This window comes from Eptesicus fuscus, chromosome 16, assembly GCF_027574615.1.
Source record: "Eptesicus fuscus isolate TK198812 chromosome 16, DD_ASM_mEF_20220401, whole genome shotgun sequence".
Classification (NCBI taxonomy): domain Eukaryota; kingdom Metazoa; phylum Chordata; class Mammalia; order Chiroptera; family Vespertilionidae; genus Eptesicus; species Eptesicus fuscus.
In genome coordinates, this window is record NC_072488.1 from 53,259,812 (window position 1) to 53,284,577 (window position 24,766).

A 24,766-nucleotide genomic window follows, 5' to 3' on the forward strand; every position below is an offset into this window, starting at 1 on the left:
CACATCCCCAGTGAGGGGTGTGCAGGAGGCAGCTGATCGATGCTTCTCTCTCATCGATGTTTCTAACTCTCTATCCCTCTCCCTTCCTCTCTGTAAAAAATCAATAAAATATATTTTTTTTAAAAAGAGTGATGTCATTCATAATTTATAAAACAAATCCTTTTTCCTTATACTAACATCATCTTATTGTTTTATTTATTCAACAAATAGGAGTAGGGCCAAGTACTGCGCTAGACCTACCCTGGGAATAGAGATAAAGGCCTGCTCCTTGCCATTAAGAAGTTCACAGTCTAGAGAAGAGAGACACTTAAGCATTCTTTTACCAAAGAAAGGTGATCAGCACCGTGACTAGGAACAGGGGCCTGCACCGGCGGCTGCTCACAGGGTGGTCCTGGCCTGAGGCGAGAAAGGTGGGAAACCGGTGGGTGTGCCGGGTGCACAGGACCAGGGTGTGCGGGGTGCACAGGACCAGGGTGTGCGGGGTGCACAGGACCAGGGTGTGCGGGGTGCACAGGACCAGGGTGTGCCGGGTGCACAGGACCAGGGTGTGCGGGGTGCACAGGACCAGGGTGTGCCGGGTGCACAGGACCAGGGTGTGCGGGGTGCACAGGACCGAGGACTCAGCACCGCAGAGGCGAGCGCCTCGCAGGGAGCTCCCTGGTTAGGACTCACACCACCTTCTAACTGCACACATTCCCATCCAGGCCAGCTTCCCAAGGGAAGCAATAGTGTGCCCAGTCAGGATCCACGTCACATTTAACAAATATACACACATTTGTTAGGTAAAGTCTAAAATGTGTCGTTGTTTATTGAACATGATAGAGCTCTGTATAGGCTATGAGCATGGCCCAAGGAGACAGATGTATTGCACAGCTTCCAGGTACCAAGTACTCGACCAGACACCAGCGATACAGCTGTCCATTGGGGGCACGCATTGGCCTCCTGGATTGAGCATCTTGCATTTGCCCTAGCAATTTTTAAGGAAGAGAAGATTTTAGTTCTCCTGTGGAAATCTAGGCCAATGACCTGGTCACCACAGCTAATGACCACCTGAGAATATGAAATCCTTTAAAAGTAGGACAGCGCAGCTGGCATGGCTCAGTGGTTGAATGTCAACCTATGAACCAGGAGGTTAAGGCTTGATTCCCGGTCAGGGCACATCCCGGGTTGTGGGCTCCATCCCCAGTGTGGGGTGTGCAGGAGGCAGCCAGTCAGTGATTCTGTCATCATTGATGTTTCTATCTCTCCTTCTCTCTCCCTCTCCCTTCCTCTCTAAAATCAATAAAAATATTTTATAAATAAATAAATAAATAAATAAATAAATAAATAAATAAATAAATGTAGGGCAAACTCAAAGACTCTCATAGAAAGACTATCAGGGAGAGATTGGGTGAGAGTGATCAGCATTCTGCTGCTATGGTCTTTGCAGGTTTTATGTATATATAATGGCTCCTGTGTGAGAGACATTTTAGTACCTACCAACTAATTATTCTGATTTTGTAGGCAGCGATATAACCTGGCGAGGAAGGAAGGTGCAGAATGTGTGCATATGGGTTTCTGGGAGTGTGGCGTCTGTCTTTTCCAGCAGAAAAGACAGTGAGCAGGATTCAGCAGTCACTTGAAGGCTGGGTTCCCGTGGCTGACTCTGAGTCACCAACTGCCCTGAATTAACTCACATAATAAGACTCTGAGAGAGGAGGGGAAATGTTAGGTCAGCCCTCATTTTTAAAAAAATGCTTTTAAGCCCAGGCCAGAGGCTCAGTGGTTGAGTGTTGACCTATGAACCAGATCACGATTCCTAGTCAGGGCACATGCCCGGGTTGTGGGCTCAATCCCCAGTGTGGGGCGTGCAGGAGGCAGCCGATCAACGATTCTCTCTCATCACTGATGTTTCTATCTCTCTCTTCTTCTCCCTTCCTCTCTGAAATCAATAAAAATATATTTTTTAAAAATGCTTTTAGAGGGCCCTGGCTGGGTGACTCAATTGGCTGGAGCATTGTCCTATACATCAAAAGGTTGTGGGTTCCATTCCCAGTTGGGGCACATACTGGAGGCAACCAATGGATGTTTCCCTCTCACATGGATCTCTCTCTCTCTCTCTCTCTCTCTCTCTCTCTCTCTCTCTCTCAAATCAATAAACATATCCTCAGGTGAGGATTTTAAAAAATGCTTTTAGAAGGAGACACATCCTCAACTATTATCATTATCTACTGTGCACAAGTGGTGTGTAGGCTAGTTTGATTTCAGGTCAAGGTTTCAACAGATTGACTTTGAATGTACAGGCAATGGAGGTGAGTCAGGCGTTTATAGGCTTAAATACCATGGACACAGATTTTTGGAACATTCAAAATCTTCTGCAGTTTTCTCCCTCTCCTCCCTTCCCAGAGTATAGCAGTACCTTAAATAACATCTGGTCAGTCAGTGACCTCCAAGTGGTGGCTGGATCAGAACAATTTATTATAGTTTCAACGAGAGTAGTCCTATAACTATTGTCCCAACTGGACTTACATTAACGCACCCAGACTCCTGCTGCTTCCCTCCAGTGTGAATGAACTTTATGGTGCATAATTATCGAGAACAAGGTAAAAAAGCCTTTACTTTGTCTGCTGTGGTCTGTTTATGAGATTACTCAGACTGGTTTTGGTATATGAGTCTAGGTGACCGGGGGTCCCTGTACCCTTACATGTCACCTCCTATCTATGAGACACAACAGAAATACAAGGTAATTTGGAGTCTATTAGGGGCATAAAGAATCTAGGAAACCACACCTTGGAGACATCATCAAAATGAAGAATGCAAAAGGAAGCGATTTTGCTGGGGCTTAGCTTTTTATTTCTGAACTTTGTGCATAAAACAATTCCTTTGAGCCTTGCAAAGTAGGGTCTAAAAAGTGTCCTTTTCCTTGACTTTTTATTGAACACCAAGTAGGTGCAGGGCATGACTGCAGGAGTCACACAGGGACATAAAATGCAAGCTGTGCCCTTCAGAAATATACAGTCTGCTTGGGAGGCACAAGGAAGACGTAAAGAAGATAAACAGCAGGCCCCTCTGAACATCCTGAGGAGCACAGGCTGTTTGGGCTACAGGAAGTCCAATGCCAGGCATGGTCCCACGACCTTAGGGGCAGGTGCGGGGGGAGGAATGTTGATGGAAAGGGAGGAGAAGCATTTAGGTTAAAGTTTCGGACAGTTAGCCTTGCAGGAGGCAGATTCTCAGCAGGCTGGTGGCCAGAGAGAAAGGAGGAACATACATGATTTATCTCAGGGCTCAGCAAACTATGGCTCACAGGCCAAACTCGTTTTTGTAAGTCCTGCCAGCTATGGGTTTTACATTTTTTAATGGTTGAAAAACAACCGAAGAAATCGTTTGTGACACATGAAAACGATATGCGATTCAAATGTCGGAGCCGACAGTGCTACTGGAGCAGAGCCGCGCTCGTCCGCGTGGTCCTGTCTCTGCATTCTCACAGCAGCAGTTCAGGAGCCGCCTAAGATATTTACTCTCTGGGTTTTACAGGAAAACAAAACGACAACAAAAAAGAAAACCACCCCTGCCTTCCCCTGCTTCATCCCAGGAGCTACCACTAGCTCAGATCAAAGACCAGGGCAGCTGTGCGGTCCAGGTCATGGTGGGTGATGCTGGGCTATGGAGTTTCAACTCCGCTCTCTCCGTAAGGATTCACTCAAGGTTTTGAGCAAGAACAGAGAAGAATAGGGAGAGGTGTGACGATAAAGACGAGGAGAGGGTTGAGGCAGAAAACAATTACGAGTCAGTATGCCGCTGAAGCCTGAGGTGACAAAGACTGTACTGGCTCCCTTCACAATTCTCCTGAGGACGCTCTCATGCATTCTTTCTCTTCAACCCTCCAACCACGCTCCTCCCCTTTCACTCTCAGCTGAGGACTTGTCCACATTTCTTTGAGAAATTTTTTATTATTTTTTTTTTAAGAAAAAAGAAACCATTATGCTAAGTGAAATAAGCCGGTCAGAGAAAGATAAATACCACATGATGTCACTCATTTATGGAATATAATGAACAACATAAACTGAACAGGGACAGATCCAGAGACAGAGAAGTATCGATCAGACTGTCAAACCTCAGAGGGAAGGTAGGGGAGGGTGGGGGTAAGGGGGAGAGATCAACCAAAGGACTTGTATGCATGCATGTAAGCCTAACCAATGGACACGAACACCAGCAGGGTGAGGGCATGAGTGTGTGTGTATGGGGGGGGGGGGGGGTGGTAATGGAGGGATGAGGACACATATGTAATATCTTAATCAATAAAGAAATTTACAAAAGAAGAAAGAAACCAATGGCAACGCCTCACCCTCTCACCTGAAACCTCCCTCCTGCTGCACTGGAAGGTGTGCCCGATCCTACGCCTGCTGTGCCCCCTGGAGGCTTGCAGAGTCAAGTGCAAGCGGAGACCTCAGGCCTGCCTCCTCTATGCCCAGGTCCCACCCCACTGAACAAGCAGGACTCACCCATGCAATCACAGACAGCTTTAGGAATGGTACCCTAACCCCCACCCCCAAAAGACGTCTGCATCTTAATTCCATGAATCTGTGAATGCTACCTTATTTAGGAAAAGGGGCCTAGCAGATGTAATTAAGTTAAGGCTCTTGAAGAGGTCAATGGATTATCCTGGGGGGATGGGGAGAGGCGAGGGGTCCAAATCCAATGGAAGTGTCTTTATAAGGGAGACCCAGGGGAGATGGGACAAAGGGGAGGTGACCTGAAGACAGAGGCAGAGATGAAGGGATGCAGCTGCAAACCGGGACCCACAGCCACTTGGAAAATGACGATTTCCAGAGCCTCTGGAGGGAGTGCGAACCTCCTGACACCCTGATTTCGGGCTCTGTCCCCCAGAGCTGTGAGGGAATACATCCCCGTTGTTTTACTGCCCAGTGTGTGATCATCTGCATGGAAAATAACAGGGAGAGTGAACGGGGAGGAGCGTGGTTGGAGGGTTGAAGAGAAAGAACACATGAGACCATCCTCAGGAGATAACAGTCCCAGGAAAATAACAGGGGCTATTTTTTTGTCCTGCCCCTGGTTACAGTTGTATTCCCATGTAAAGGTTCAAAACCCTGACGCTAATTTAAATCACAAAATCGCGCCAGGTTTTAGTGTGTCCAATTCCAAGTAATAGGAAAGTCCATTCAGACCTAAGGCTTCTCACTACTTTCAGCTCTACCATCCCTCCCCCTGCACCCCCCTTCCCCTACCCCTCCTGCCCAGCTGATCCCTCCTCCTCACCCTTTTCCTCACCGGCCACCTGCTGATTCTCATCCTTCTGGGGCTGGAGCAGGAGCAGGGATGTGCTAACTGGACTGACACTGTTATAAACGGACTTCACTCCGTCCAGTCTTAGATGGTGTTTGAGGATGACTTTCTCCCAGAGTCCTTTCCTGTGTCAGTGCCTCCCTCTCCTCCTCACCCCCTCACTGGAAACCTGAGCTTGTGGAAGGTGACGTGCTTGTCCTGGATCACCACTTACTCCTTCTCCAGCTGCTAGGAATCACCCAAGACCAACCAGATCCCATTGCAGAGGCCTCCCCACCCCCGGCGACCGAATTAAAGGTCTCATGTTGAAACATCTTTAATTCAGCCGCTGAGCGATGCTTTCCTTCCCACATCAGAATACTACAGAGCTGGACGTGATTACAAGACAGAACGCCATGTCTGAATAAAAGCCATGAGTGCCGACCTTCACACGGCCCGCTCAGTTTTCCCTCGGACCACAGCAGATTTAACGTGGCTTTTGATCCTGAGCAATTTCGAATCTTGACTCGGGATCTGACAGCACTGACACCAGACTCCCAGCCCCACAGAAGTCTGAGGGAATTCCTGATACAGTGACACTGGTGAAGAATCGCAGCTCCTTCGCAGCGGCCTTTCCTACAGTTGCCGGGACCACCTGGACTCACGGTCTCAATCGTCTGTGGTCGGCTCTTTAGCGAGAATGAAGCCACACACAAAGTCCTGACCTCTGCCCAGCCCTCCAGCTTTGCACCATCTCCTGGCCATGGACATACTCTAACCATGCCCTCTGCCAGGTGAACCTATCCTACATGTAGAACAGGTCACATTCAAAGAGGGTGGTCACGGTCACAATTCACAGTGTAAATGACCGCCTTTAACATCACTGAAAACGTCTGTTCTAATCGCCTTCCCTCAACGGGTTGGTGATGCCCCATCCTATGCCCTCCTCACCCCCCTCGGGTGTGGCACCTGAAGAATGAGGGAAGGTCAGTCTTTTCCAGATCTTCTCATTACAGCATCTCTGTGTCACTCGGGAAACAAGGAACCAAGGCAAACTACCTGGAAGCCACAGGAAGAGAATGGTTTCCCCGGCCAGTGCTACCTGCCTCTGCGCCTCCGGCACAAGCCCCACCGGCCTGCTGGGCTCTGGACCAAGGCTTTGTGCCAGGCGACTTCCGGGGAACCACTTTGAAAAGCCAGCTAGAGAGCAGCCCGGGACCAAGAAATGCACACTGCGCAGTGGCCACCGGGACTGCGGAGCGTGAGTGCTGGGTTCTCCAAGGACATTGCATCGCCCGCCTCCTGAGCTCTCCGCCCCCCAGTCCCAGGCCCTTCACCTCCCTGGCCCTGGTCTGCAGCCAGTCTTCATCCCTAGAACATCCTAGATCTCTTCACTCGTCTCACGAACACTCTAGGAACCTAATGCCATGGCACACTCACCTACCTACAAACACCCTTTTCTTTTTCAGCTCCTTAGAGAGAACACCAATTACTTTTTCCCCTGGGGAAAACTGATTAATATAGGGCAGTGGTCGGCAAACTGCTGCTCACGAGCCACATGCGGCTCTTTGGCCCCTTGAGTGTGGCTCTTCCACAAAATACCACGTGCGGGCAAGCACGTACAGTGCAATTGAAACTTCGTGGCCCATGCGCAGAAGTCGGTTTTCGGCTCTCAAAAGAAATTTCAATCGTTGTACTGTTGATATTTGGCTCTGTTGACTAATGGGTTTGCCGATCACTGATACAGGGTATAATGCAAAACTCCACTACGGATTTTCCTGGAGGTATCAGATTTTGCCCCAAATAATCGTGGTACCTGAGATCTAGTTTCTCCCCAACTTCTCTCAAAACAAGACCTGCTGCTGCTGCCCTAGCCAATACCCCCAAAACCTCCTCCAGCCCCTCCCAGGGCTTGCTGCCCCAGGCAGGGGTGTTCCTTCAGCTCCTCAGTGAGTTTTACCCCCCTACCTTCACTGGGTGCACCTCCCTTTTGCATGGCTGGTACCTTCTCAGCTCTCAGGTCCCAGCTCCTGTCCCCTACCCACGAGGCCTTCCCAAACAGCCTTTCTTCAAGGACAGCTCCCTAATATTATTTTTTGAAACTCTTGTTTGCTTCAGAGAAGTTACACAATTTAAAACATTTTGTGTCTCTTCCACCTCAGAATGTATGCTGAGCCCTCTGTCCTGGGGAGTGACAAGTATCTACAGGAAGTGCTTCTTGTTAACAAGCTCCGTTAAACACAAAGTAGGGGGGCTAACAGCGTTCCCGCTTTCTTGCAGTGAATGTCTTAAACCCCAAAGAAATATGGGCTCTGGACAGTGAGGGGAAGAGCCCTCTGCAGAACTGAAGCACAACACAGCATTGTGGGAGACGCTCCGTTTCCCAGTTAGACAAAAACTGAAACATGAGCTTCTACCTGCAATCCTGGGGATGATGATGGTGGTGGTGGTGGTGGTGGTGGCTTATCATGTGCCAGGACTTTATATATTTATCTCTGATCCTCAAAACTACTCTGCAAGATGAGGACTATTATAAATATACATGATACACATGAGCAATCCACAACTCCAAAGAGACCTAAGGTCTCAGATAATTAGACAATTGCCATACTAAAATTTTTAGTCTCATTCTTTCAAAAGATTTAGTTAGAATGTTTTCTACAGAACCCATTAAAATACACACTCGCACACTCACACCTAGACACACATGCACGCACACCCCTCAATTTCTCCTACCGCCCCCAAGCCCCCACACTGGAGCAATAAGAGGTCGCCAAAGTCATACTGAAATCAAATGGTAGATTTATTGGCTGTCTCCGTTACACATGAGGCGGGAACATCTCGATACAGAACTTTCGAAGCCTTGTTTCTGTTTTGGCTTCCCGCTGTGGGAAGCCCAGGGACAGGCGCAGGCTGACAGTGGACAACAGAAGCAACTGCCACTGGTTCACTTTACACAATGATTCATTCCACAGGCTCAGGCAACTTCCTGTTTTCCCTTTCACAGCATCTTCCGCTTTTCAAACTCCTTCGGAGACAGAAGAAAGGAAAAAGATAAAAGATCCAAATTACATTCATGATCAAAGTGATCTGAAAGCTCTTCAGGATTCTTTGAACAACCCAAAATTACAGAAGTAAAGCGTACCGGGATGAGGTACTTGACTACAAAATAGCAGCTCTCACATTAGTCTGTGTCAGCCTCAATTTCACTGAGCTGGAGGCAGAGCTTCGGTTTTACGTCTCCCAAACGTGTAGGCAAGAGGCTGTGAATTATACTTATTTCTCCAGGGCAGAGTTGTTATTAGGCGCTGACAAACCTGGTTGAGCTTACCCAGACTTTCAAAGCAATTCGTGAACCACACTGGCCCTTCTCATAAGGCAACGGAAACTGGTTTCACAGACTCAGTTAAGATTTGAACAAAAAATCAAGAAAATCAGAAATTTCTGTGAGGAAAACAGTACCGAGAATCACATTTCTCTAGACTGGAACAATTCGAAGATGCCTACTGCCACTTACTGGAGTGAAGTGGTAACGCATGTCTCCAATGTGAATTTTTAAGCATTTGCTTTTCCCCTTCCCCTCTTGTAAAAATCTGTCTTCACACACTCTAATAACCCAGATTTCTTTAAACGCTATGGCATACAGTTACAGTGTCATATTTCAAAAGGCAGCATTATGCTTTTGGAATAAAATAAGGAGTCCATTTTATAATCCCTAAAACAAGGGTAAGATGGCACTGTTTCCTCTTGGGAATACAATTTGGGCCTGTGTCCTGCTTATAAAGTTTGATGTTTGTTTGCTTTTTGTTAAGGCTATAATCATCATAAAAAAACAGAGAGAGAGCCTTAAATGATCACGCAAAGAAACAGGCTGAGAATCATTACGAAGACAACAAATCTTAGAATACTTTAAACCACAATGTCCTATTAAAAAGAGAAAGGAGTGCAGCTGGTGTGGCTCAGTGGTTGAGTGTCGACCCATGAACCAGGAGGTCAGGGCACATGCCTGGGTTGCAGGCTCAATCCCCAGTAGGGGGCATGCAGGAGGCAGCCGATCCATGTTTCTCTCTCCTATCCTCTCCCTCTCCCTTCTTCTAAATTCAATAAAAACACATTTTTAAAAATCTTTATTTAAAAAGGGGGAAAGAAAAGCAAATGTGTAAGAAGTCACCCTCCAACCTGTAACAATAATGACCTCCCATCCCAACCAGGGCCAGAAACTAAAGGCTGGAACCCGAACCCTTTCCTCTAAATCTCCCTCCACCCCAGCTCCCTCTTCTCCAGCTTTAATTCCTTGTTACTCAGCCGTCAACCCCTCCCACTGGAAACAGAAAACTATGGGATCAGGAGAGCTGTATCCCAAAGGCCCTCCACAGGAAAGAAAAACAAAACACAAGGCAGTTTTTTGCACTGCTTCTAAAATGGAATTTGTGGTATTTATGGACTATGAAATGCTTTCCTGTGGATTATATCCTGCCACTCACAAAAGAGCAAATCGCAAGGGTGAATTTAAAAAGAAATGATTTAATCAGAACATCATTCCTGGTCTTGCCCGTGCAGGACATCAGGACACAGAGAGAGTTCAAGGCCATGGTTTCCGGGTGCCGCGTGGGCCCACGCCAAGGCCGGTGCGAACAGCTCACCTTGTAGATGGTGTTTCCCAGCTGCGCAGGCGACATGCTGACCACGACCCCTGCGCTCTGAAGGGCAGAGATCTTCTCCTTTGCGCCACCTTTTCCTCCAGCAATAATGGCGCCTGCGTGACCCATTCTCCTGCCGGGAGGAGCCGTTAAGCCAGCAATGAAGGACACCACAGGCTTGGCTTTGGGGCCCTGAAAGGTGACATTTAAAACATCTAATGAAGAAGCTGATCAACGCTGAACAACAATTTCAACCCTATGGGTGAGTGGCGTGGCCAGGGCCGTCCCTCATCCTCACTAAGGAAACCACACAAATATTAAGCTGTGAGGGAGACCACTGTTCTCCCCACCTGTGACGACTCAACTTCTCAGACAAACTCAGGAAAACAGTCCCGAGCAAACTTGTTACCTGATTAGATATTAAACTTCCACTTCGCAATACCAACTGTTGTACTAATACATACAAAAAAGCGCACTTGAAAATACATGTCATGTGATTTGTGATCATAATTAGTTAAAACACACGATCAGTTTGTTTTATTTAACCTGCTTTTGTCTTAATTCCTTTCGAGTTCACCCTTAATAAACCTGCGGAAATAGAGATGAGGTGGGAAGTTATGCAGACTGCCCAGTGCTGACACGTTTCGTCCTCCAGCATCAGCAGGTCACACCCAGCGTCAGCTCTGACCTCATCAGAAAAGTCTTCAGGAGGGATGCTGTCAAGTTCACAGTGGCAGACATAAGTTTTCCAAAATATTAGCATTCGCTTGAAAGTTCAAACTGTGCCATTGGCAATAAATACACGAGCTGTTTTCCTTGACACGCAGGTTGGCTTTGTTTGTTTTGAGACAAGGTCTGCCAAGTACCTAGGTCTGGTTAACCACTTCGTCTGCCAGTTGTTTTTCCGGGTAAAACTGGTGAAAAAGGCAGCCAGTTCAGCTCACAGTTTAGTGGGAAAGTGCTTTACTTCCCATTTCATCACAAACTGACTCAAGGGCTAAGATTTAATTTAATTAAATTAACGATTTTTACTGCTTCATAAGGACATTCTTCAATAAAATTGGCTTTTTGTTTCTTTTTGTTCCCCTGGAGTACCTGGCAGTGAACGATGACTAGGCAGTTTGCGTGCAGGCCCTAAGTCGTGCTGAGGTGCCAGCAGGCCAGGTTCTATGAGGTCTGAGCCTGCTTACTCCAGCCCGTCTCCCGCCACTCTTCCTGCTCAGTAATTCCAGACGCTCCGCCTCTGCCCTGCTGAGGATGTCTCCATCCTCCTTGGGTTCCTGGCAAATTTCTACTTAACTTTTAAGACTTCTCAAGCCTTCCGGATGCCTCCTCCCACACTCTCCACAGATGCCCTCCAGTCAATCATCTTCTGCCCCATGGCTCTGCTGTGCCTGTCCCACACTTCTACTCACACTGAGCACTCTGGCGGTAACTTATATCTGCGTATTCCCCTATGGAACTGTGAAATCCCTGAACACAGGGACTATGTCCTCACTTAAGAAAAGATTATACAGTCATTTATTCATTCACTCGCAAGCTCTGCAGAGGTTATGAGCATCTCACACGAGTGGCACTAACTCCACTTAATTCCCATGGTCCTATACAACAGTGGAATAGCCCTAGCTGGTTTGGCTCAGTGGATACAGCGTCAGCCTGCAGACTGAAAGGTCCCAGATTCGATTCTGGTCAAGGGCACATGCCTAGGTTGCAGGCTTGATCCCCAGTGGGGGATGTGCAGGAGGCAGCCAATCAATGATTCTCTCTCATTATTGATGTTTCAATCTCTCTTTCCCTCTCCCTTCCTCTCTGAAATCAATAAAGATATATTTTTTTAAAAAGTGGGGGAAAAAATAGTGGAATACCACACTAGAAAGGAACAAGATTATGATGAGACTAAAATGCCAAACAAGTTTACACTCCATTCTATTAACAAGGAAAAGTCACTGCAGATTTTTAAGCAGAGAAAAATACAATTAACAGACTTTTGTAGTCTGAAAATAGGATGTAGAAATGATGACAAGAGTGAAAGCGTAAAAACAGAAGAACCAGTTAGGAAGCTATCAGTGGAATCGGAGTAGACACAGAGGACTGCTGACTCCTGCCCCCAGTCCCTGAAATCTGACCCTTGCCGCTCCATGGCCTGAGGGAGGAGGGAGACCTGGGTTTTCAGGCAGGCCATTAACCTCCTTGGGCCAGTTTCCTCACTCATACACAAGGACAAAGGGTCAAGATAAAGGTTAAGCAATGTACTACTTTTGCAAATAATTACTGTCATTGTAACGATGATTAAAATAGTAGTTGTGGCAGCAGACACCATTATTGAGAGTTCGCTCTGTGCCAGGTATTGTGCTGTGTATATCAACTCAACTGTCCACCTAGCATCTTGTACACAGCAGGTCCTCAATAAAAATCAGCTCCGTAACAACTAGCCAGAAAGAGAAAAGCAGGTCCAAATGAAACAAAACGTGTATGTTTAGTTTTGCCCATTAACATCTACCCTGTTCAAGGGATTCAGAGTTGTGCCTAAGTACATTTTAAAATTCACTCTAACGGAGTATAATGTCATATTAATCTAAATCTTTTTCTTAAATGTTTACCTACATTTCAAACTTTACACTTTTCTGAATTCAAGAGATTCTAATACATCTTACGCCAACCTATTTTATTCTTCACTTATTCAACATGTATTGATGCCTACTGTGCCAAGGACTGGACTGGGCACCAAGGATGCCAGTTCCCTACTGTCCATAATAGTCTGGAGTGACAGCCAGATGGTATGCATGCCTCGCAGAAGGCATAAGCAAAGGCAGGTGGGAATGAAAACAACTGGCATGTCAGATGGGGCCTGGTTCTGAAAAGGAAGGGTAGAGGGATGTGAGGGGCTGGAAGACCACACGAAATCTGGCCTCTATCCCGATGTAATAAGAAACTGTAATGGTTTAAAGCCAGGAGGGTGGAGGCACCGATGTCTGTGTTTCTAAAGGGCAGACAATTTAGTGGCCACGAGCAGGATGGCCTGAGGGACGGGAATAAAGGAGTAGATATCAAGAATAAATTATCAACATAGGCCAGGAGGGCCAGAACCAGGTCAGAAAAACTAATTATAGATGATAGTCTGAATCTCCACATACTGAAACAGACGTTAGGAACTGAGTGGAAACGAGAGATGAGAGATATAAGATGGTTCTGAGGTTTCTGTCTTGAAGCTGCATGAAACATGATGTTGATGATATACAATAACCACTCACACTTAAGCAAACAGGCACAGAAAGTAACTCCAAGGAACATAAACCAAGAGGATGGAGAAGATGAAGAATGTATGGAGGCTATTGGTGACCTCTGCAGAAGCGATGTCAGGAGAGTAAGATTCAGCAGCAACAGCAAACAGCTCAATAAGAGTGCCTACTACGTGCCTGGTGCACTCTGCTACACATTCCTAAAACATTTAAACCCCACAATCCTTACAACTATGCTAGGAGGTAGGCACTGCTGGAGTCCTATTTGCCAAGGGAAAACGGAAGCGTGGTGAAGTTAAGTAACATGTCCAAGGTCACACTGATTCTAAGTAGCAGACAGATTCCAGGGTGCTGAGGATTAGTGGGTGAATAAAAAGTAAGGAGAGAGATCCAGAAAGTGAGGGGAGAGTTGTTACATCTCCTACTGAGATCAGAGTTTTAAATCACTACAGCAGGGGTCCTCAAACTTTTTAAACAGGGGCCAGTTCACTGTCCCTCAGACCGTTGGAGGGCCGGACTATAGTTTAAAAAAAATAAACTATGAACAAATTCCTATGCACACTGCTAAGTCGGCTGCTAAGCAGGACAGGCAGCGGCGGCAAAAACACCCGGCGGGCCGGATAAATGTTTTCGGCGGGCTGCATGTGGCCCGCGGGCCGTAGTTTGAGGACCCCTGCACTACAGGGTGGTGGGCACATGGTAATTCTTATAACATAGAAACCCATTATGTTCATGTTAACCAATGTCACCCCAATAAATTTCATTTAAAAACCACCACAGCCCTAGGCAGTTTTGCTCAGTGGATAGAGCATCGACCTGAGGACTGAAGGGTCCTGGGTATGATTCTGGTCAAGGACATGTACCTGGGTTGCAGGCTCAATCCCTGGCCCTGGTCGGGGCTCATGTGGGAGGCAACCAGTCGATGTGTCTCTCTCACATCGATGTTTCTCTTTGTCTCTTCCTTTCCCTTCCACTATCTCTAAAAATCAATGGAAAAATATCCTCAGGTGAAGATTAACAACAACAAAATCACTACAGAAGAAAAATCCAGTATACTCAAAACAGCCCTTGAATATTCCTTAAATCACTCATAAATATGCACTGTTTTGTGTATACTACCCTGGAGGTAATACTATTGGTTCCTTTAACTCTCCAGTATTCATGATTTTTCTGTGGCATTTGATTCATTCACTCCTCAATTTCTTTCACAAACACAGAAAGTGATCCCCTCCCACTTGCCTGGCCTACTGGCCATGCTCCTTCATTCTCAGTGTCAGGGACATCCTCGAACTCACTGGCTTGCTGCCCCCAGGTCTTTGCCATGGCGTCCAGAACACAGTCACGGAGTAGGGCTGCTGGGCACCAAGCTGCGTCAGTCCTCACTGCACCCTCTAGAAACAGAGCCTAACTGCCTTAGCTAAAAGAAGTTATGACACAATTCCACACGTTTTATGTTTAATTCCAAGAGAGAGGCAACAGGGAAAGCCTTCACAGGACATAGATAATAAAGCTTCTCTACCTGACCTCTGAAGGAAATACTACTCCGCAAAGAAATTCTGAAGCCAGAGGGAGATGAGAACCTGGGAAAGGGTATAAAAGGAAGGGTCTTTAGAAGGTCAGCCAAGAAAAAGAACACTGATAGCCCCTAAGATGAGGAGAAAGAAAAAGTACAATGGGCAGGTTAAGTGAGGGCTTTCAGGCCAATGACCTGAACAGCTCTCCATTCAGCAGGAGTCCAACTAACCTGCCATACATGTGTGAAGTGATACCTAGGGAGGAGAACTCAGAGCAGAGAACAGGCCCCATGGCAAAGTGAGAGGAGAGCAACCCAGAAAGAGTTTTCCAAGTGGCCAGTATTAAAGACCCAGCTCAGCACGAACCAGGAGGTCTCAGGTTGGATGCCTGGTCAGGGCACATGCCCGGGTTGTGGGCTCAATCCCTGGTAGGGTTTGTATAGGAGGCAACAGATTGATGTTTTTCTCTCACATCAATGTTTTTCTCTCACCCTCCCTCTCCCTTCCTCTCTCTCTAAAAATCAATAAAAAAATATTGAAATAAATATAATAAATAAATAAAGGCCAAGCTCAGAAAGGTTTGATTTTATCTTTTGTGTTTTCTTGAAAACTTAATCTTTATAAAAATAGCTTCCAAAACAAGCCAATGGTATTATTCAAGAGCAAAGAGGTATATTTTTCCAAAGCCAAACTCACTGAATTATGTTGCTTCAAAAATTCTGCAGCGTTTTCTTCTGCATTGCCACCAATTTCACCAATCAGGATGATGCCTTCTGTGGCTGGGTCATTCAGAAAGACTTCCAGGCAGTCGATAAAATCTGTTCCATTAAAAGGATCCCCTCCAATGCCTGAAAAGATCAATGAATATCAACAGCATGAGAATTAGGTTGAGAAATGTTGTTTCAATTTTTTTCCTATTTTGTCTACCCCGCTCACCAATATTTTCAAAGGTATCATTTCTCTTGCACTAAACATTTTTTTTAAAAATCACAAAATGGTGCACTTAGTTGTTTCTAATATTACATGAACCCTAAATGGTGGCTGGATTCTAATACAAAGAAAAACCTCTTTTTGTTTTAGCTTCTTTATCAATCCTCTTCCCTCCCACAAATTTATGCTTAGATAACTGTTTCAAAATGAGTATTTTAAAGAAAATGTATGTTTGTGTTACAAGCGAGAATGTCTTTTAACATTTAACAAATTTCTTTGCACAAAGTAATATAGGTGAGGCACGTTTCAGAGAACACTCACAAGTGTTAAGACACAAGGCCCAGGGAAGGACAGGGTGAGGGGGCCCTGGCGCCTTTCTTTCCCTCAGCTCCAGGCTGGGTGATGACAGAGATACACGGAGGGGCTCTACTCCGCGTACATGACATCTGAAGAACAAGCACTTGGACAGAATTAAAGGCAATGTTCCTTACAGATTAGATGCCACCTTTTTTTAAAGTTATGAACTCACTGAAGGCAGGACTGATTTCCTACCTTTAGTGCATCTCTGAAGAATGAAGTTCAGGAAGGGAAGCAGCATTTACTGAGTGACAACATGTGTCAACTACTGTCTCAGTACACGTCAGACCTGCCGTCTCCTAATACTTCCAACCTCTCTGTGACATAGGCCCTGTTAGTCTCAATTTACAAATTAAAACAGAAGGTGGAGAAGATGGAATTGGCAACTGTTTCAAAACCTTTCTTTTTTGTTTTGTAAATTCTCATCCCAGGGTATTTTTTCCTTTGATTTTTAGAGAGAGTGGAAGTGAGTGAGGAAGGGGAGAGACAGAGAGAAAAAACAAATCGATGTGAGAGAGACACATCGATTGGGTGCCTCCCACATGTGCCCCAAACAGGGCCAGGGATCAAACCTGCAACCCAGGAACTTGCCCTTGACTGGGAATCAAATCCATGACCCTTCCGCGCATCGGCCACAAGTCAATGCTCTAATCACTGAGGCACCAGCCAGGCCTCAAAACCCTTCTCATTCTCCATCAGACTAAGATACCTAGAATCTAAGATTGTGCTTCATACACAGAAAAGCCATGTTTTCTATACTAATTTATGGATTTGAGTCTTCATGAAAACACTCCTTGGTCATTTTTTATAATTTTTATTATAAAAAGCTATTTTTAAAAGGTTTTTAAAAGCTATTCTAAGAATTTGAAAGAATATTTATGAAAATGAGAAATTTGCCTGGCTTTTGGCAACAAATGCCAAAATAATTTTAAAATCTAAATACCTTTTTACTTTCACCAGTGGGAAGCAGTATGATGCAGCAAAAAGAGCAATTCTGGGGAGCTCAACCTAGACTTTCTCACCAACTTTCAGCTTAGAGGTAATTTAGAGGGTTGCCTTAAGAATCAGATAAGGCCCTGGCCAGGTGGCTCAGTTGGTCAGAGCGTCAACCCGTGTACCCGTCAGGACACATACCTAGGTTGTGGATTCGATCCCCAGTTGGGGTGCATACTAAAGGCAACCAACTGATATTTCTCTCTCACACATCAATGTTTCTCTCTCTCTAAAATCAACACAAAAACATATCCTTACGTGAGGGTTAAAAAAAAAAAAGAATCAGATAATAAATGGCAAAGAATTCAGTAACTATGAAGCACTGAATTACTAGTATATAGCTTATAATGATAGCAAATACTAACTGTAACAACAAAAGTCCTAATATGAAGCTTGTTCACGGTAAGCAAAGTGACGTTTTCAGGCACCAAACCTCTCCCAGAGCCACGTGTCTAAGGAAGCTTGCTCTTCAGTGTGGAATCTTGGACTATGAATCTTGAAAAACACAGTAGGACTTCATATTTTGAAAATAAAATTTGAGATCAAAGCATCTTTTTAATAAAATGGTATCAAAATCTCTTGCAAATAGTAAAAACAACAGTTACTATCATACTCATTCAATGAAAATACTACATTTCAATGAAATGATTTTAGCACAAATCCCTCACCAATGCACAAAGACTGCCCCAGTCCAACTTGTGTTGTTTGGTGAACCGCTTCATAAGTCAGGGTGCCAGATCTGGACACAATACCTTGAAGAAAGAGAATTCAAAAATATCAGATTGTGTTCATATGACAGACTATCACAGAATAAACTAAATTACAAATATGAGTACATATAAAATCCACTCCATGATTTGTCATCCAAATCAACAATATCTTCAAGTGATGAAATAAGAAGAAAAAGCTTAAATTGAAACAGGGAGGTTTTAAAAGTTATAGGAGAAAGCACATCATTAGTTGGGGTTATTTTATTACCTATCAAAACAATGTAAGAAAGACATATATTACCTCTTCTAAGAATCTTTGGGAAAGGGATAATAATATCCATGTGAACTTGCAGGGAACAATCTTGCTTAGGGTGGCAGAATATACAGATTAGACTTATAGGTACCCAATCTATTAAACAACCAAAATCTTCAGCCTTGCAAAACCTCCACCAGTCACATTTAGCAGTGCTATCTATTCTTCCCACAACTATTTTTCTAATGTTTTTCAAACAACATATAGGCTTTAAAGGGAAGTAAGGTCCCAATCCCTGAGTTCAAGTCTACCATGTAACTTCCTCTATATCAGTGGTTCTCAACCTTTCTAATGCCGCGACCCTTTAATACAGTTCCTCATGTTGTGGTGACCCCCAACCATAAAATTATTTTCGTTGCTACTTCATAACTGTAATTTTGCTACTGTTATGAATCGTAATGTAAATATCTGTGTTTTCCGATGGTCTTAGGCGACCCTGCTAGCGGTTCTCAACCTGTGGGTCGCGACCCACAGGTTGAGAACCGCTGCTGTAGAGCCTAAGACCATAACAGTAGCAAAATTACAGTTAGGAAGTAGCAACAAAAATAATTTTATGGTTGGGGGTCACCACAACATGAGAAACTGTATTAAAGGGTCGCGGCATTAGAAAGGTTGAGAACCACTGCTATATACAATGAGCCTGTGTGAAAGGACCTCATTTCACACCTGGACAAGGTGTGCAGATGTATGGGGTGGGGCGGTGGCAGCTAGACCATCTTCTCTTGACTGAGCTACAGAAAAGGTAATTTATTTCATGCCACAATCTGTAAATAATGAGTGGATCCTTAATTTTAATAAGTTGAGAAATATAAATGAATGACTTCAGTTGTTAGAACACATGATATAAAAATGTGTTTAATAAAACAACAAACTTATACGGGCTAAATCAGCACATGAATTCTGGGTGGTGTCCATGGTTTGCTTTCTTTAAACTTCTGCTTTGGAGCAGTTTTTAAGAACTAAGAAGATTCATTTCTAACAATAAAATCTCCCTACCAGGGCAAGTAGACAGTAAAAATGTCTATTCTTCCCAAACTGACATATAGATTTAACACAATTCCTATCAAAATCCCAATAAGAATTTGTCTAGATATAGAGAAAATCTTTCTAAAATTAATATAGAAAAGTAAAGAAACTAGAATAGCTAAAAAACTTTAAAAAAAATGAAGTGCAAAGAATCAGTCTATCCAATTTCACGACATTATTGTATCTACAGTAACCAAGGTTGTGTGGTATGTTCTGGTGTTAAATAAGCACATGAGTCAATGAACAGAAGAGAGAACCAGAAACAGACCAACACCAATATATCAACTGATTCTTGACATAAATGCAAAAGCAATTAATGGAAGAAATATTTTTCTTTTTAAAAAATGTTTTTATTGATTTCAGAGAGGAAGGGAGAGGGAGAGAGATAGAAACATCAATGATGAGAAGCATTGATGGGCTGACTCCTGCATACCCTACACTGGGGATCGAGCCCAAACCCAGGAATCAAACTGTGACCTCCTGGTTCATAGGTCAATGCTCAACCCCTGAGCCATGCTGGCTGGGCAGAAGAAATATTTTTTTCAACAAATGATGCTGGAACAATTGTACCTCCATAGGCATTAAAATAAAAACTTTTGATCGAAGTCTCACATCTTATGGAAAATTTAATTGAAATTGAATCATGGATTTAAATGTAAAATACAAAGATAGGAATCTTGCTAGGCAAAGTTCTTAGAGTTGACATCAAAAGAACACTTCACAAAAGAAAAATAAATAAATTAGACTTCTTCAAAATAAAAAGCATTTGCTCTCTGAAAGATGACTAAAGAAGAAGAAAACACAAGCTACAGAGTGGGAGAAAATATTTGTAAACCACATATCCTAAAAGTGTTAGTATCTAGAATAAAGAGCTCTCAAACTTAACAGTAAAAAAGCAAATAATCCAATTAGAACATGAACTAAAAAAAAAAAAAAAAAAACCACACAACAAAACACACATGAAGACACATTTCACTAAAGAAGATATATATTAGTAGGTGACAAGCACATGAAATAGAAATTAAATTCACTATGAGATATCATTGAACAATTATCAGAATGGCTAAAATAAAAAATAGTAATACCACAAATGCTGACAAGGATGTGGATCACGATCCTGATGGAAATGTAAAATGCTATGGCCAAAATTGATAGAAATGTGGCAGTTTATTAACAAACAAACAAACATGCAACTATCATACTATCATACAAACCAGTAATTGCACTCCTAAGCATCCCAAAGAAATGAAAACTTATGTACATACAAAAACCAGGACACAAATGTTTATGTGTTTATTAGAAGCGTTATTAATAACTAGATGCCCAGTGCATGAAAATTCGTGCACTCAGGGGGGGGTCCCTCAGCTCAGCCTGCACCCTCTCGCAGTCTGGGACCCCTTGGGGGATGTCCACCTGCTGGCTTAAGCCCACTCCCTGGGGGATCGGGCCTAAGCTGGCAGTCAGACATCCCTCTGGCAGCCTGGGAGCCCTTGGGGGATGTCCAACTGATGGCTTAGGCCTGCTCCCCACAAGGAGTGGACCTAAGCCACAGTTGGCCAACCTTAGCACTGCCGAGGAGGTGGGAGATGCTCCCGCCACTGCCACTGCACTTGCAGCTGTCAGCCCAGCTTGTGGCTGAGCTGAGCTCCCCCTGTGGGAGGGCACTGACTACCAGGGGGCAGCTCCTGCATTGAGCATCTGCACCCTGGTGTTCAGTGCGTGTCATTGAGACTGGTCGTTCCGCAGTTTGGGTCAATTTGCATATTACCCTTTTATTATAGGAGGATAGTCCCAAAGTGAAAACTGAGACATCTTTCAAAAGATGAATGGTCAAACTAATTGTGATATATTCATACGATGGAACACTACTCAACAATAAAAAGGAATAAACTACTGATACATTCAGCAACCTGGTTGAATCTCCAGAGAATTACACTGAGTGTGAATAGCCAATCCTAAAGTGCATACTGTATGATCCCATTTATAAAGCATTCCTGAAATGACAAAATTATATAAACTGTGAACACATTTTAGTTACTAAGAATTAAGAAAGGGGTGGGAGCAGGAAGGAAGTAGGTGTAGCTACAAAAAGGCAACATGAGGGATCTCTGTGGTGATGAGAACATCCTTTATCTTGACTGTATCAATGTCAATATCCTGGTTGTGACCTTGTACTACAGTTTTTGCAAGCTGTTACGACTGGGGGAAGCTGGATAAAGGGTACACTGAAATCTGTCTATATTATTTCTGGCAAATATATGCAAATTGAAAATTATCCTATCTAATAAAGAGGGAATATGCTAATTGACTGTCAAACCCTCACAAAGATGGCGGCGCCCACGGCCAATGAGGGAATATGCTAATTGACAGCCACGCCCTCAAAGATGGTGGCGCCCACAGCCACAAGATGGTGGTGCCCAGTCCTCTCAGCCCCGCTGGGGAGGCAGGTGTGCGGCATGGCCGGGCCCACCCCCAGGCAGGACCGGCCGCGCCGCGCGTCTGCCTCCGAAGTCCCCCAGTTCCCTCAGCCCCTAAGCCACCGAGGGCCAGCCCAAGGCACAGGCAAGCCTCGGATGGCAGCTGCACAGCCGCCCAGGGCCGGCCCGAGGCGCAGGTAACCAGGGCCAGCCAAGGCTTGCGCTGCCGGTAGTGGCAGCAGCAAAGATGTGAGTGGGGTGTTGCCTTCCCCTGATCGCTGGGTAGCCTCCTGCCCCTGAGGGCTCCCAGACTGTGAGAGGGGCAGGCCGAGTTGAGGGACCCCCCCCGCCCCCCCGCTCCAGTGCACTGGGCCTCTAGTCTAAATATAAAAAGTGCAATTAAAATAAAATTTGTAAAAAGGATGGAAGGGTCAAATGTGTCATGTAGGGTTGAAAGTAAAAATAATGTCTATCATAAGAGAACTAAAAACCATAATGCAGTTAAATATCAAGTTGGAATCCAATCACTTCAGTAAATTCAATTAGCTGGTATATACTTTTATTAACTCACTAACACAAACTGGAAAGTCACTATAGTATTGCACTGCTATTGTATTACATTACAGTGTCCCAAGAAATACCCAAGGGACTAAAAGATCCTTTCCCTAAACTCTTAGCTTAAGGATCTGAAGATAATAAGGCTTCTGAGGACATTAGCTTTGGTATCAAAATAGAAATAGTCAGTGCATATAATCATCTTTTCTCTCCTCACCTCCTCAAAAATCTTGTAGTATCACATACTTTCTTTTAGGTGAATTTGTTTGAAAGTCCTTTTTCTCAAAGGAATTAAAAGCAATGTTCCAGAGGACTGCCTCATCCATGTGTTATGGTCATTCAGAGCACCAACGTCTAAAGAATTTCCCTTAACTTCTCAGTTTTCTGGTTTTTAAGTTTATGGGAATGTAGAAAAGCAGGTTAGAGATCAGAAAGACAACTTGGCATAGGGCACTCCTTCTTCTATGATCACCTCAATTCTATAGCAGTAGCCATTCAAAGCAGACCAAAGAGCACAAAAAATACTCGAATATGACAAGAGGATCAGTGTCTAAATGAGCCAGGCCCCCACTGCAACTCAGATGGTCTAGGGAATTCCCACGGCAAATATCCTACTGGCATCAGGGCGGCCAGCTCTAGGAGACAGTAGTAATAAAGGAAAATTATGACCTTTAACCTAGTCCTGTAAACTACAAAGCTGACATTCACTTGCTATGTTGATTATTCTTATAATTATTAATAGTCACGGCTTATAAATTACTGTAACTATCAATTACTGTGCAGAAACAGTACAGATTAGTGAGAGTTAGGTGTGAAGAGTATAATAACAGGCATAATGGACTTTGAGATGTTAATTTGGTTATGACCTTCAGAACTAAACAAGTAGCAGTACAATTTTCCCAAAATATTTTGAGAAAGTTTGTGATATCCAAGAGGGCAAAGTAATTATAGGACAGGACACAAAAGAACTAACAATAAAAATATTCACCTATATCCGACAAAGAATTTCTATCCAGAATATTTATAGAACCCCCATAATCAACAATAAAAATACAATCCAATAAAAAATAATGTGCAAAAACCCTAAACAGGTAATTCACAAAAGATGATATATAAAAAGTCCATATGCACATTCTACCTCATTAGTCATCAGCGAAACTCAAAACCACAATGAGACACCATTTCGCTCCCAGTAAAATGGCTAAAATTAAAGACTAAAGATATGGGACAACTGGAATGCTCAAACACTGACAGTAGGAAGGTAAAAATGAACAGCCACTTTATAGAATTATTTCACAATTTCTTAAAAAGAAACCCTATGACTTAGCAATTCCATTCCTAGGTATCTTACCCAAGAGAAATGAAACCGTGTCCATAAGAAGACCTCTACATAAACATTCACTTTAGCTTTATTTATAATGGCTCAAACCTAGAAACAACCCAAATGTTCATCAATGGGAGAATAAACAAATTGTGATGTAATTACATAACAGAATATTAGTTAGCAATAAAACGAAATTAACTATTGATACATCCAAGAATCCATGCCATCTGAGCAGGAAAAGAATCGTTTAAAATACCCCTAAAATATCTTCATTGATTCTATAGAATCATTACAACTTCTCAAACTCATTTAATTCAAGATATAGAACTGATACACTACAAAACTTCCCTGCCAATTAAAATGAATTTAACCTCCACAGTCACAAATTCTCTTTGTAAGTTCTGAGCTTAGGACAAAGAATTTTTTCTGAATCTATAAGAAACATACTCACCAATTCTTCCTTTCTTGTGAATATGGCCAGGCATGATACCAATTTTACATTCTCCAGGCTGAAGAAAAGGAAATCATAGTTTCAGAAAAGTGAAAACAAATGGTAACTCCTAGGTCATCCACACAGTACACTTGGACTGATCCAAAGGTAATGAGCCTTGTGAGGCTAAATCCGGGCTTCTTCTTTTGTACACTCACATTGATGACTCCGGGGCAGTTTGGCCCGATCAGCCTTGTCTTTCCCTGGCGCAGTATTTTGTGTTTGACCCGTACCATGTCCTGCTGTGGGATACCTTCAGTAATGCACACGACCAAGGGCATTTCCGCCTCAACAGCTTCGTCAATGGCAGCAGCAGCGAAAGGAGGAGGGACATATATGACAGAAGCTGTGGCTCCTGTCTGTGCTTTGGCCTGAAACATTAAGCACAGAGCACTTTATTATTGGTTAAGTCATAACCATTGGAAAATGAATTCAATACCATGAATTTAATAATGTCTTGGGGTCATAAAAGGACACCACCAGGAACATGGTATGTCCTCCTGGCCTCCTCCCTGCCCCCTTGGAATGCCACTGAATTTAAGACATCCCTCAGAGACATCCCTCAGGCGATGGCTTATCAGTAAACCTGAAAGCATGGCCTGATTTGCATTTGTGTCCCTCATTCCTATGGCCATGTTAATATCTGTTGCTTATAAGACATTGTACCACCTATTCAGTACCAAAGACCCTATACCTCCTCAGGAGAAAAAGGACTATTGAGTCCCTGGGCCTCGGAATTAGACTCTCAAACATCTTTTTAAAAATACAGTATAATTGCCCTTGCTTGTTAGCCCAGTTGGTTAGAGTATCATCCCAATACGTCAAAATTGTGGCTTCAATTCCCGGTCAGGCCACATGTAAGAATCAACCAGTGAATCATAAATAAGTTGAACAACAAATCAATATTTATCTCAAATCAATCAATCAATTTTAAAAATACATATATTATACTTGATAAATATAAGAGACAGCGAAAGTGAAGTGTTTTTCAGC

The 24,766-nt window shown here is 43.8% G+C and overlaps 1 protein-coding gene across 1 annotated transcript in view; it reads right to left on the minus strand.

The window, feature by feature from the left end:
- Nucleotides 1–8,050: 8,050 nt before the first annotated feature.
- SUCLG1 (succinate-CoA ligase GDP/ADP-forming subunit alpha) overlaps nucleotides 8,051–24,766 on the minus strand; it is a 35,990-nt gene continuing 19,274 nt past the window's right edge. The window contains exons 4-9 of the mRNA XM_008155905.3: nucleotides 23,932–24,144; nucleotides 23,735–23,792; nucleotides 17,607–17,690; nucleotides 15,355–15,506; nucleotides 9,909–10,097; nucleotides 8,051–8,293 (exon numbers count right to left, since the gene is read on the minus strand). Coding sequence (XP_008154127.1) covers nucleotides 8,267–8,293; nucleotides 9,909–10,097; nucleotides 15,355–15,506; nucleotides 17,607–17,690; nucleotides 23,735–23,792; nucleotides 23,932–24,144 — 723 coding nt within the window. The 3' untranslated portion in view covers nucleotides 8,051–8,266. The remainder of the gene's footprint in view (nucleotides 8,294–9,908; nucleotides 10,098–15,354; nucleotides 15,507–17,606; nucleotides 17,691–23,734; nucleotides 23,793–23,931; nucleotides 24,145–24,766) is intronic.